The 13688-nt window shown below is 39.1% G+C and overlaps 1 protein-coding gene across 2 annotated transcripts in view; it reads right to left on the bottom strand.

Moving 5' to 3' along the window:
- The window catches only part of cd276 (CD276 molecule), a 60120-nt gene that overhangs the window by 26889 nt on the left and 19543 nt on the right, over positions 1-13688 (bottom strand). Inside the window, exons 5-6 of one of the 2 annotated variants that reach the window (XM_033985100.2) lie at positions 5202-5339; positions 806-844 (exon numbers count right to left, since the gene is read on the bottom strand). In XM_033985100.2, coding sequence (XP_033840991.1) covers positions 806-844; positions 5202-5339 — 177 coding nt within the window. Of the gene's footprint in view, positions 1-805; positions 848-5201; positions 5340-13688 lie in introns of both variants that reach the window. The other variant, XM_033985092.2, reaches the window with a different exon arrangement.

Here is a 13688-nt window from a genome sequence, read left to right as displayed (position 1 = left end):
AGCTGACTACAGATACTTCCTTTGCATAGACAGTCTATGAGATAAGATATAACAATGATATTTTAGCCGTAGTATGACATGTAAGCAAGTAGTAAGAAATATGATAAGTTCTTAAGAGGAAAATCTGCAATGTAAATTGTTAGTCAGAGCTTTTAACTATGTTATAGTTGTTTCCTGTCAGCATTTTCCCTCTCAGAGTTGCATGTGGAGTGATTTGTGCATGTTTGAGCAATCTTTAATTGCTTATTTTCAAGACATCATTTTGCCGACCAACTCTCATTTTCACTGCCATTGGTATACATCCTTTTCTCTGTAATGACTTTAGTCTACAATTTAACTTTCTTAATTGATGATATGCATAGGATTCAAAAGGGTTGCTTAGTCATTTTGGTACAAATGAAAAATAATTGCTAGCCTGATGTGCAGATATCCACTGGAAGTGCCGATAGCTAGCTGCTTGTTGTGATGACAATTACGTCAGCTGGGCACCTCCGTTTCTAAGATGGAAGTCTGTGGACTTGTTTCTTCTATTAAGTTGTTTTGGATGACTATTGCGATTTAAAAAGCCCAAATTATAACATAACGATCCACAGGTGTCATAGATTAACATTTTACTACTTGGAGATATCATTTTATTTATCATAAAGCATTATTAAGCGTGCAAAAGAAATTTTAAAGACATGAACTGGAGATGGTCAAAGGGAATATATTACAATTCTTTCCAGGGTAATTTTGCATATACACCGTGAAGTGTGTAGCATGCCCCTGAGACACTAAGTCTTATACTTATACGGGGCTGACTGACCTGTCTTTGACTCCTCCTCTTCAAGCTCCTTGGCCTCTTCTGCTGTGGAGAAAACAGAAGGACCATTATCAGCCCGACCACCACACATAAGACAGCACACAGTATAGTATTGCCACACTATTGCCACTTCATCGCCTGCCTATAGAGAGCTGATCCTTCACAGCTCAGAGGACAAGTTGTAATGAGAGAGACTGTATGACGACCAAACCAGGAACAATACACACACGCGCAGACACACATATAATGATATATCCAGCCTCCATTCTCACAAAGACAGTAATCACATTAGGCTTTAGCTGGTGGCTTTCTGAAAACCCACTGTCAACAGAGTTCGAGAGGCACTGCACTGATGGCTGTCACACTTACAGATGCACACCAAGGCTAAAAATAGCTCAGGGCGAGAATGTCTGAGAAGCCCATATTAATTCTTCATTTCATTTGCCTTTTTTTCTGTACACTTGAGTTTGATGTCATCTAGTTAGTAACAAGCAGAGGCTCAGACTGAACAGATAACAGCAGAAAATCCTGTGTCAAAACAATTCATTTATGTGCAATCCAGTGTTTGCAAAGATATTTTTTCTTGACATTGACAGAAAGAAAATGACCCTCTGGGGAAATTAACCAGGGATTCGTATTATTACAGCGGAAGTACGTGCAGAGTTTTCCAGATTCATTGGGCTGGATGTGCAGAAAAATGTGGTGCATTCAATCCTGCTATGTCAATTATATGTCTGCAAGGAACACATAAAGTAAGAAATACTTTGTTTTGTAGTGAGTCTGTGCCAGTCTTGACTTTTAGACATTTTTTTACATTTTTAAAAGAATAAAAAAATAGAAGATACCCAGTTTAAGTCCAGGTCTGGGCTTTATATATTTGCTGTCAATAAATGCATCAGTGTTTTTTACCATATGGATATTGGACAGGCTTCTATTTTGGGACAGAAAAGGAACAAAGTATAAGTTTGGTTTGAAATACAATATAATGAGTTTCAAGTAACACTGAACCTAAACACCATGATGTATACCTCAACTACAATACACAGTTTACAGTTTAATTATCCATATCCAAGGCAAGATCCTAAGATAAACATTTTCAAATGGCCCATTACTGTTAGAGGCTTCCACAATCCCATCTGTGCAGTTGCATTAAATTCCTTTGGTGGCAAAGTGTAGCTCATTTGAAAGCACCTTTAAGTCAGGGTGAGAAAGAGGGCATGCACTGTACAGTAAGCTAGAACTGCTTTCCTTGTACATTAGAGTGTTACCGTTCTTTTATCCCCACTAGCGGCTTCCCAGTAGTGTAGGCGCGAGGGAGGTGGGGGGCGGGTTAAGGGTGAACAGAACATAAAAGACCAAGGAGCAAAGGAACAGTGGGATGTGTTAACCGCAGCTGGGGGAGTGTAAAAGTGTATCTCATTCTACTGGCACACAGAGAGGCGTTCAGTTATTATTATGAACATCAAAACATGAAGGTGATATGAAAAAAACTACAATGGTTCATGTTGACTGTTGAGTTCTTCTTTAAATTACAAAAAATAAATATAATAGTAGTAATAATGCAAACTGATGGCATAGAGCTGTTCAATAAAAGAGTTTTGATGCAACGTTATATGTTACAGTGACAGATGCCATGTTGCCTAATCAGTATTTATGACTCCTTGAATTATATATTTGCACCAATGTATTTATACATAATTAAGGTGGGTAAATATGAGTCCAATTAGCAATCCAATTAAATACCAGACCCAGTATTTAGCTTGAATACAAAAGGACAAATGCGTTAAACCAAACTCCTTCATAGGTAAAACTCTGGTGAAAGGAAGATGTACAATACCGAGGAGGGAAAATGCAGAGATCCATATATATTAATCTGGTTGTGACTACACATTTTGTCATCATAAACTTTAATTTGAGGCGAGTTGGGCTTTTACTATAAATCCTATCGACTCAGCTAGAAGGTGGTAGTATTTAATATGGGGAAACCATGTAGGTTAAATACTAACAGCAAAGTAATAGATCTCCTGGGGGATTTCTGCCTCAGATACTGCTTCGCTCATGCCTTTTTCCCTCACCCAGGGGAGTACTGTCCCATGGTTCGCTGGTAGATCTTCAATAGCCCGGCTGATTAAAACAGATTGTGTGAAGGTAAAATGAGTCCTAGATGGTCTGGGATATATTAAATGCACAGTCACTATTATTATGCACAGTGGTTTCAGAGGGAGAGGACATTCCTGGTTTTCACTTGCACTACATTTATACTACATATTGAATTAAACTGGCTGGATGTATTGTAAAAAAAAAAAAAAAAAAAAAAAAGATTATGCGGTCAAATTGAGACTGCTGTGTGCTGTCTGCATCTAATTATAAGATACAGAGCCTATACAGAGCCTTTAAGCCTTGCATTCCTGCTGCATCACTACACTCTACACCCTGTTGCAATGCACATATGACTGCTCCACATACATGATGACAGGTAAGAAAAATGATTCTTCTCCACTTTTCTTGACCCCCCCCCCCCCACCACCCATATGCAGTGAAAAGAGAATCAACTTCAATTTGGACATACCCAGAAACACTATTAAAAGATAAGACAAGCACAATTAGGTTCCCTTCATTGCTATGTGTCCCCCTCCCTTAAACGCATCCTCAAAGGGTGCGTTTAAGTAGTCCTATTTTAAGCCCATTCACATCTGTATGCAATTGGTATCATTCTGTATCTTTGAGAGCTCAGTGAATAGGCCTGAGCTCCTCCTTCTTGTATTCATGCTTGAAAAACAGTAGAGGAAAGATTATGTGCGGGGGGAGTAGAATACCGGTTAACATTTCAGTGCATGGAATGGTGGTTGACCATATAATCAATCTATGCTGAGAGTGAGGAATTGTAATGCAGCGCCTTGTTCGGTCTACTAAAAGAAAAGGTCCCTATGAGCCCTTTGCCCGTGGGAGGAGCGGCATTATATTTCTATCTTTCCATTTCATTTGATTTCATATGTTCCATGGAGCTATTTACTCTATCCACTGAGTCTGTGTCGCTTCCATATTTATTTTTAAACCTCTGGGCTCTGGTGCAGACACTGGATGACCTTTCTTTAAATGTCTTCCCCACTCTGAGCGGATCTCATTACAACAGAACTGGTGGCTTTGCACTATCTATCTCATTTCAAAACTTTCTCTCTCTTTCTCACAGATTTTTGCACTTATGGCGGTCCTTGGTCACTTCGCATGCTAACTATTGAAGCTGGAGTAATGATGTTCCTTCAGTGCAGAGAGTATGTGTCCCAACATCTAAGATTCAACTGGGAAATCTTATGTTAGGCAGGAATTCGCCCTGGATCATCATTGTGTGTTGTAAGTGAACATTTAATCACTTTTTTCTTATCCTTAATAGATGAAACTAAATGCACTATTAGGTAGGGGTAGTGAAACCATTTTGTTGGAAGGAGTGAGGTGTCGCCCTCTAGTTTTTGTACTAACCCAGATCATAGCCATTGCAATATATACAATTTAGAGAAGATATATATTATAGATTTAGATAATTAGAATGATTTTTGTCAGGCAAGAATGTGTTTACCTGCTTTACTTTCCTGTAACCTTCTACAAAAGCATCATGGTGGTGTAGTGGCACATGTTGTAGCCTGCTTACATGTTTTTCCCAGTATTGGAGAAGCTGTCAGAGAGTAGGGGGCTTAACCTTCCCTAACTGATGCCTTCTCCAGAACTGTATCCTACCAGTGTGATAAGGTGTATGCTTCCTCATCATGATTTAAGTTCCTTGGACCTCGCTTACGGATCTCGATGGCCTCTCTGATCCAGCAGTGGTATTTGTTGCTTTCAGCATGCATGACCCTGGCATCATAGGCATCAGACAGTACGGTGTAAGCTTCTCCTACTGTCTGGCAAAACCATGTAAGCAGCCTACAAGACATGTCACAACACCATGATGTGACGTTTCTGAGGAAGGCTAGTAGCTAAAACAAGGAAAGCAGGTAAAAAAACTCTCCTGTCGGACATACAGAATAGCTAATTCTAAGTTTAAACTGAAGACAGAGTTAAAATTTACCAAACATTGCAATATATAATTGCGCTGATTCATTTTAGTACTTTCTTTTAGCTTGATTTTTACCTCATCTTATCTAACTAGACTATCCAATGCCTATCTTATTGATTTTTATTCATTGAACTTGGTCAAAGTTGATGTTGAATATGAATAAAATAAAAAAAACCAAAACCAAATAATGATTACAATTAAATATATATATTATAATAACAGTCTAGGCAATAGGGTTCAAGGTTTGAAATCTCGCTCCTGCAATAATAATGACAGGACCCCATGCTGCCCTTTGAACTTGCCTGTTAAAAAATACAAAACACAGTGCTGTACTCATTTTTGGCTGACCTTCTCTCCTGGCTTCTTCGCAGCTCTCTTTGATCTTACGGCGGCAAACAGCAGCCAGGGCGACGAGCAGCACCAGCAGACACACAGCCAGGCCCACAGTCACCCACAGAGCCACTGGAGGGAACGCCGTGCTCTGACCTGAAGCAAAGGGCACACAGAGAGCACTATCATTATTCAATTCTGTGACGTATGACAGCACCACAGCGCCAATGTGCTATGGATCTTCATTAGACTTATCTTGACCCGTACTTACATAGAACCTACTGTTATACACATTTTGGGTGTATATAGTGAAAAATTTTAATTTTTAATACTTCAGTTCATTAGCTACAGCTACAGCCTTCATAAAAATGATCCTGTGGTTAAAATGTAGACAAAACAAAGAACAAATGAGCAGGAACGCAGAGTTGTTAGTTGTGTCGAATTAAGAGACACCAATCTTTCAATTGGGTCCAGATGGCAGATAGCTAACCAGTTGCACCAGGCTGCAGTCAATTCCAACAGAACTGGCAAAACAAAAGGATGTTGGCAGTATAAAGACCACACTCCTTGCCTTCTGCTATGCACATATCTTTGCTAGAATAAAGCTTGAGAATATTTACAGAAATTACTAATTCTTTACTATTAATTTAAGTATTTAAAACATTTTAATTTACAGATTTTTTATTGTACTGATGCCACACCTGGAAGACAAATCCTCACATCAAACAAAGTGACAGCATCTTGGCAAGCAGCAATCAGATGAGCTGAAATAAAAACTGCTCAGCAGGACAAAAGATCTCAGAAACAGTGCCAAATTTCCCTGGGGTATTCAAAGAGAACAGAGGGAGGAGAAGGGAAAACAACCGTGCTACTAAAAAGCTGTGAGCCTGGCTGTAACACAAACAGGCCTCCTTGTGAGAGCGCCCGCTCTGGGCACATAATAATGAAAAAGGCTGAAAAATGACTGGCATTTGAAAAAGGAAATGATGAAGCATTTGTAAGGACTCGATCAAAATAAGAATATTGACTAGGACAGAATGGTGGGTAAAGAAAAACATGCATCTGCTTTGAAATGGTTAATACTCACATGGCTCACAAGTCCATCTGCTAGAGAGAAACAACAAAGATCAAAGACAAAGACCAGAAGACAGTAATGAAGCCAGAAGAAATCGACAGGGGAGAACTGCCCAGCTTTTCTGCTAAATACTCATAATCTATTTATAGAGACGCTCCGAGTATTATTATCTTTAGGGCCAAAGTCCTGCTGGTGCCGAGAGAAAGGATCAAGTCTGGAAAGTCAATCTTGTCATTTTGATGAAGCTATGTGTGTCTCTCTGGGCGAGTCATGACTGATGATTCTGCTGCTCAGAGTCCACTAAGCCCTTTACTCTGCTATATTTAAAGAATGGCCATATGAAAGACAAAAACATGCACACTAAAATAAGCATTATATCAGTCTACCAAATCGACACATTCTCTCTGGACTGAGTGAAGGTGACGTAATGTTCTGTCTTTATTGTCTTATTTCTCATCCCCTCACTATCCTCACATTTTCCTCTCTGTGCCCCTTGCCTCGCGGCACACTGATAAAAACAAATGCCATAGTTGGCTATCATTGCTGCACTGGGGCCCACAGGCTGCACGGCCATATTTTTCTCTTTCTCTTGTTTGATGATGTGATTTTGTTTTCTTCAGAAATAGATTTGTCTCTAATGGCTCTGTTTACCTCCCCCCCTCCCCCCACCCTCTTGGGCACATGGACGATGGATACTGTGGGATGCAGTGTGGCTCAGCAACCGACTTCAGGACTTCAAACAGCACATTTTAGATAAACACAGGGTTAGATGCTCATTTAACACTCACCAATCCCTTATTCACATCAGATAAAAATGACCACATGCAGACAGCGTCGTCTGTGGACACTGTGCTAGGACAGTTGATGACAGGCTGTTTCATCAACATCAATAGAGATCTTCTCAGTATGTTTTTTTGTATAGGACTAGTGTAGATTCAAAAAAAAGTCATTAAATGGGGACAAGGGACAAGTATGATAAAATACTATGTCCATGTGGTGCCTGTAACGTAGGGCACATCCCCAGTGAGAAATGAGGCACCCTCAGCCTCTGGAAAACACCATAACAGACTCACTCAGGGCTAGCTTAGCTACTTTTGGCTTTTGTGACTGTGACTGCCAAGATTTAGAGGCATTTCTTTCAAGCCCAAATGTTTTCTCTCTAGCACCTTTGAGGAATAAAGTGCTCTGAAGACTTTCTTGCCTGTCATCTTGGTTGTGCAATGTGAAGACAGAGAAGATCAAAGCTGCCTTTCCTGCACCTGTCAGGGAGTTTTACCTGCCTGGAAAAAGCCCAGCCTCTTAAGCTGTGACCAAAGGAGAATAATGTCCCCTGACAGGAGGATGACTTCAGGCTAAGGAGAGCCTCAAGGCTCATTCCAACAAGCTGCAGAGAAGAGGAGGTGGAGAGGAAGAGTCAATTAGGTTTTCCTTTCATTGTCAGGATGAATAACATGGCCTTATCTTGTCTGTGCAAACAAAGAAAGGAGACCTGTGTAGCTGTAAGTTGATCACAGAAGAATGAGCTGGTCCAGGAGCTAGCCCAGGGGTTGAGCAGCAGCCAGGCCAAGCCCTGCTAGAGGGCTGTACAGAGAAAGTCAGGCAACCTGTGAACTGCCACAGACAAAGCTCTCTAAGCTGCTCCCATGGCAGATATAAAGGCATACAGTCAGATAATACTGTAGACAGGCCTAAAACAGTAAAGTCAGGTATAAAAGTCAGTGAGACATAACAAGAGCGCACACTTAAATCATATTCAGTCAGCACGACTTAGGTGATTGATGCACACTGCCTCTGCAGCTCCAACCGGCACACCGGCAATTTAAACTTCTTTAGGTTTCCGTGCGGCGCAGCTTATTACTGAGGAGAGGACTGGCAGAAACAATAACAACAGGGCTAATGGAAAGAAGATGGGCTCCGTGTCAGAGGACACGGATTAGCCAGAATGAAAACATGAGCATGAATATTAGAACTGCATTGAACCAATGACTTTGGATTTGTTTCAGTTTCACTTTCAATTACCAGCTTTTATTATCAAACTAAATACGTCCATCAAATCCTCCACCGTTCTCCTCTTGAACCCCAGTGGGCGGAGCCGTGATTTACACACATGTAGACTCAAAAATACTCATACACAGCACTGCTTTAAGAGAAAATAAGATCACTTGAACATTTTGGCTCTGAGGTAGATGGTCACAGGTTTTTGTCCTGTCAGCATTTTGTGCTGAGCCTTTGTATCTCTTTTTGTATTCAACAAACTTTTTTTGTTCTCACCAATGTGCTACAACCTGTACCCATTTACTTAAGCAGTTTGTTTGACATTATTGCCCTTCCTTTGATGAGATTGGCTCATGAGAGCAAGATGAGCAGACGTGCACATTAAAACAGAGTAATGGCGTCACATTTACAGAAAAAAAAAGTTTGTAATAGCCCTGTTTTTCCCAACAGGAGAACTATAAAAGCCATCTGGCTTTGAAGACAATAAGCAGGAGATAAGTGAATGAGTGACCTTTACTCACAAAGTTACAAGTGAATGACCAAACATACAAAGGACAAAATTGTACTGCAGCTTTTGGTGGTTCAGGATTACTACACTGTATTTACAAGCCATTGACAGAAGTTAAACTAGAAATGTATGCAAATAATATAGCCTTAGAAGGAATGCCTAGAATGGGTGAGTAAATATCAGTCAATGCAAACCTATATCAAACTCAGATATGTCCAGACTGTGGCTGGCCTCTCCTTTTTTCCCTGTTGCTCTATGGACTCACAGTGCACTCTTTTGACAGTGAATGTTTCTGTTATACAGACACAGGGATCACAGCATGGTAGCAAAGATGAACTGATATTATGCTTACTAGAGGTATATGAAAAGCCTGTCATAGCACTATAAGAATGATAATTGTATTTATTTTGGAACACTGTAAACTTCTGTGAAATAGATCAGAATTATGCTTAAATGATCGAGTCCAAATATAGATTTTGGGGAAAAAAATATTTTATACCCCTATCATGTAATGAAGCCTGGGAATTTGGACTTCCAATTTCCAACAATGAAAAGTGATACAATTATTATCATTCCTTCTTACAAACTCTGGGATGCTTAATATACTCTTACACATAAAAGTTAACTTGTGACATATTACAAATATGGCTGTCCCTACAGAGTGTTTCCACAAACCAGAAACATAATGATGTGACCTGTTATTATTGGGCACCATCATTACAGCATTTGGCGAGTGAATTCAGCTGAAACACTTTGAGGTCAAAGTTGTAATGTCATAATGTAGGACATAACCAACCCTCTATAGATTTAATCTGAATGAAGCATATCCATGAGTTCTGTTCAGGCATCCAGACCACAGTGACACAGCTCGTCTGGAACCTCCAGATGCTGATGACCTGTCAGAGCAGAGGGAGAATCTCAGCAGTCCTTTGTTTTGGGAAAAAAGGGTTAATAATGGTACATTTTAAGATGCAAAATCATAATCCAAGTGAGGTGGAATATTTTCAGATGGATTGCAAGGCCAGTTTATTGCAAACACAAAGGAGATGGGCGACAATAGCCTCTTGATTGGCCAGCCCACTTGATCACACTGAGATTGTCTTCTGAAGCTAACTGGGCCTCAATTAAAAACTCTTCTGATGTCTGCTAATAGAGACTGCATCACTTCTGTACATCTCTCTCACGCTCAATGACATTAAGATGTGGGAGTGTACTCGAAAGCCGAGTGTACTATTGATTATTTTTATTCTCTTTTTGGATGGGGTGGCTCCATTTTTCATCACCTTTGCAAATGCAGGCAGAGTCTGATCATAGTAATCAGTTTACTACACTCTGTTGTCTGAGGTCTTAATTAGATTTAAAACATGAGCTGCCAGTGAGATGCTGAGAATGTGTAGGACAGAATTACTAGTGACAGCTATCAGTAGCAAAGAGAGTATCTGTTCTGTTGATAATGCCAACTAAAAGGCCCCGGAGTGGAGCGACAAGGACAAAGTGCTATTAAGGTGCTGTTTAGGGCAAACGCCATGCATTTGTTCTGCCAAGAAAGCTTAAACTCGATTTAGCTATTTAGAGGGTCTTTCAGCAAAGAAAGCAAAGAAAAACAACCTTTGCAGTGACATGTCCAATGCAACATGAACTTAAAATAGTCAGAGTATAACAAATGTAGTGTTTAATGAACCAAAACTGAGCTCTGGCGAGATACCGCAGGTGACAAATCTTACTTTTAGAGATAGCAATGAGAAACTGAGAAACTTCTTCTGTATATTTGAAAAAATGTTGTTAATCTCAAAATATTTTCATATATAATGAATATTATTGTACTATGTTAATAGTAAAGTAGATCTTATAGAAAAATCGGCATAAAACTGTATAAAAAAAAAATATATAGATATATATATATATATATATATATATATATATATCTAACGAACTATATAAACTATATAAAGGGGGTTAGAATTGGATATTAACAAATACGTCTGTACGTTTCATCATCAAAATATTGTACAACAGATACAAGATTGAAAGTTTAGTTTATTAATAAATTTAGGTGCAGATTGGACTTTTTATTTTTTTCCAAGTGAACGCTTACAAGTTGAAAAAGCAAACTTAGCAAAAACACTGTAGTTTCTCGCCTTTAGTGCAAATGCATTGCTTACTGAAAGTTCACTGTTGCATCAGAAGCATGTGAAGTGGGATGAAAAATTACCCATAAAAACATGACCAAGGCATTCTTAAATTACTCACTTCAACACTGAAGCCAGAAGAACAGTCAGATACATGACTGTTTTTTAACTTTATTTTTGTGCCAAGTAATCTACATAATATTCAGTGGCATCATGTCTTTCATAGTCTTGAGCAAAACCCAGAATAAATCAGGTGTTGAAGAGCTATTGTATGCTTAGCTTATCACAAAGCAGTGGGACTTCTCTACCAATCATTAAGGGGCTGCCCAGGCCTCTTCAAAGCTCAGTTCTTTAGTATGCTTCTCCTGCTGCAGTTTTACTTGGAGAATGCATAATGACGGATTTTTAAAAGACATGTCTCTATGTCTTTGCCTTGGGCTCTCATTATAAAACAGCATTTCTCATTTTCCTTTGCTGCCATCTTTGGTAGTTGTTTCTCAAAGCATCTGGACTAAAGTTGCAAGTGTAAACTCAGGAGCAGGTCGGACCAATTCTGCACATCTGAAGTCAAAGCATACTCTCAATGATCACTGCATACTCCTCTTTGCTCCAAGGATATGGTTTAGGTGAGTTTAAAAACAAAGTACAATTTGTGAAGTGTAAAGTGCTTCTTGCTCTAACAAATGTACATAATTTCAAAGAAAGTAGGGAATCTCACAATCAAATAAGGGCCCAGACAATAAAAAAAATCATTAAAATGTCCATTAAGAACTGAATTGGATCCACACATACGGCTCAAGTTAAACAATGTAAAGCAACTGATCAGAAATCATTAAGCATCGACACCCCACAGTTCATTCAATAACTTGTAATAAATGAAACCTTTGCAAATCAGGAAGCATGTCATAATTTATTGCTGAGCGGACTGCTAAATTTAACAATAATGCAAATTTGCATAGCGTTACTGCAGCTATTTTCTGAGAGCAAAGAGCTAACAGAGGAAGGTGCCACACAGTCTCTCCCAAAAATATGAATCAAAATGACTGTTAACTGCTTTTTTTATGGCTTAGGGTTATTATTATTCCTCTCATTCCAATCATTTTAATCATGTTATTTTTGTCAAATAAAAAGTGAAGTCATAAATCTTTCAGCGGATTCCTGTCAGACCAATTGCTGCAATGCTTTATAAACTTAGTGGATTCATAAAGCAAATGGTTCCATGATCATTTCAGCTGCTTTCCAATTGCACTCAGTAAAGTGTAGACTGACTCTTCCAGAATGATGGAGAAGGCAAACAGAGAGGACCAGCTGATGAAGTGCATATGGCTGCACCTGCAACACTAGTGCTTTAACCTGTCATTCACCTATCAGTAGAACCATGTTGTTTCTTTCTCTTTCCTCTCCTGTTTATTAAACTTTTATAATTTTACAATGCATATACCAACTTGTGCAAATTTCAAATCTATAGCCTGTTTTGAATCAATTACAATAACTGGCATCTTTATTTGTGAGTTTACCTTGACAAACAGTTCTTTTTATACCAATTAAGTTAGTGCAAACGGTACAAAGCTAGCCTGATAACATATCTTATATCAGTATGCATATGAAAGCAGCTCTATTTGCTCAATGCACTAAGAAAGCAGCTCTATTTGGAGTACTTGACCCCAGTAACAAGCACATCAGGCAAACGAGTGGACATTACACATGGCATCAGTCTTCATCTACTGGGGTAAATGGCTGAAGAGCTCGGAGACAGATGCATTACAGATATGACAGAGCCTGGTGGTTCTGCGGGTCACTGAGCTGTCTGCACTGTCGACGGAGAGATGCACTAACAGCACTGATCAAATTAAGCACAGTTGACAATATTAATAAGGTAAGAGGAGCCAGTTTGTTTCCTTGTGGACAGTCGGTCTGTAATAAGCTGGTTGTTGTCAGGCTCTGGTGAGACATGACTGGCTACAGATATTAATGCAGCTTGAAGGATGTGGAGTCTCAGAGGGAATGAAGTTGGCCATTCAAACTGCATTGATAATAAACTAATATTGGTTAATTGTAAAGGACACCTGAAATGAATATATTTTTTTAGTCCTTTTTTAAAATATTGACTAGCCCTAATCACGAGGGTACTACAATATTATCCAGAATGCCACAATGAATTCAAACTCACAAAACTGATGCCAGCGACAACACAGCGTATATCCAGCAGCCAATCCCCTTGACCCTAGTGTGGGACAGTATGTATATTTAAGATTAATAAAGTTGGGCACCATTGTAGCAGTTTTGGTATTACAATTTTTGGAAAACTACAAAAGTTTTAAGATTTACCAAAATGCGCATTTGTAAATTACTTGAGCAGAAATATGTACAAGTTTCCACCAAAGAAATGGTCACAGTTATTCATAAACTTTGCTCTCCAGGGACCACACCACAACCCTTTAATGCCATTTCACACTTGTTAATCAATTACTCTGTGGACCTTTCCAGGAAAAAAGCTTCCTATTTAGAGATAAAGGACAATCTCTTAACAAGTTCTAATTGGAAATGCATAATACTGCCTGACAATGCTTTTGTCTATAGCCAGCTACCAATTTGACTGTTGCATGCACAAAACAAAGCAATTTACTGAGGTTGCAAACACCCTTCTGCGAAACAATAACTCATGCTGTTATCAGGTGTAAGGGTTTAAACAACAAATAAATAGTGTGAATAATTAAACAGGCAAACTTGAAGGTGTGCCCAGGCCTTTGTCGGAGGCTATTCTCACAACCGCTGCGACTAATATGATTTCATATCAG

This window comes from Periophthalmus magnuspinnatus, chromosome 3 (genome assembly GCF_009829125.3).
Source record: "Periophthalmus magnuspinnatus isolate fPerMag1 chromosome 3, fPerMag1.2.pri, whole genome shotgun sequence".
NCBI classification, from domain to species: domain Eukaryota; kingdom Metazoa; phylum Chordata; class Actinopteri; order Gobiiformes; family Gobiidae; genus Periophthalmus; species Periophthalmus magnuspinnatus.
The sequence above is the reverse complement of the archived record's forward strand: the minus strand, read 5'-3'. Positions and strand labels throughout refer to the sequence as shown.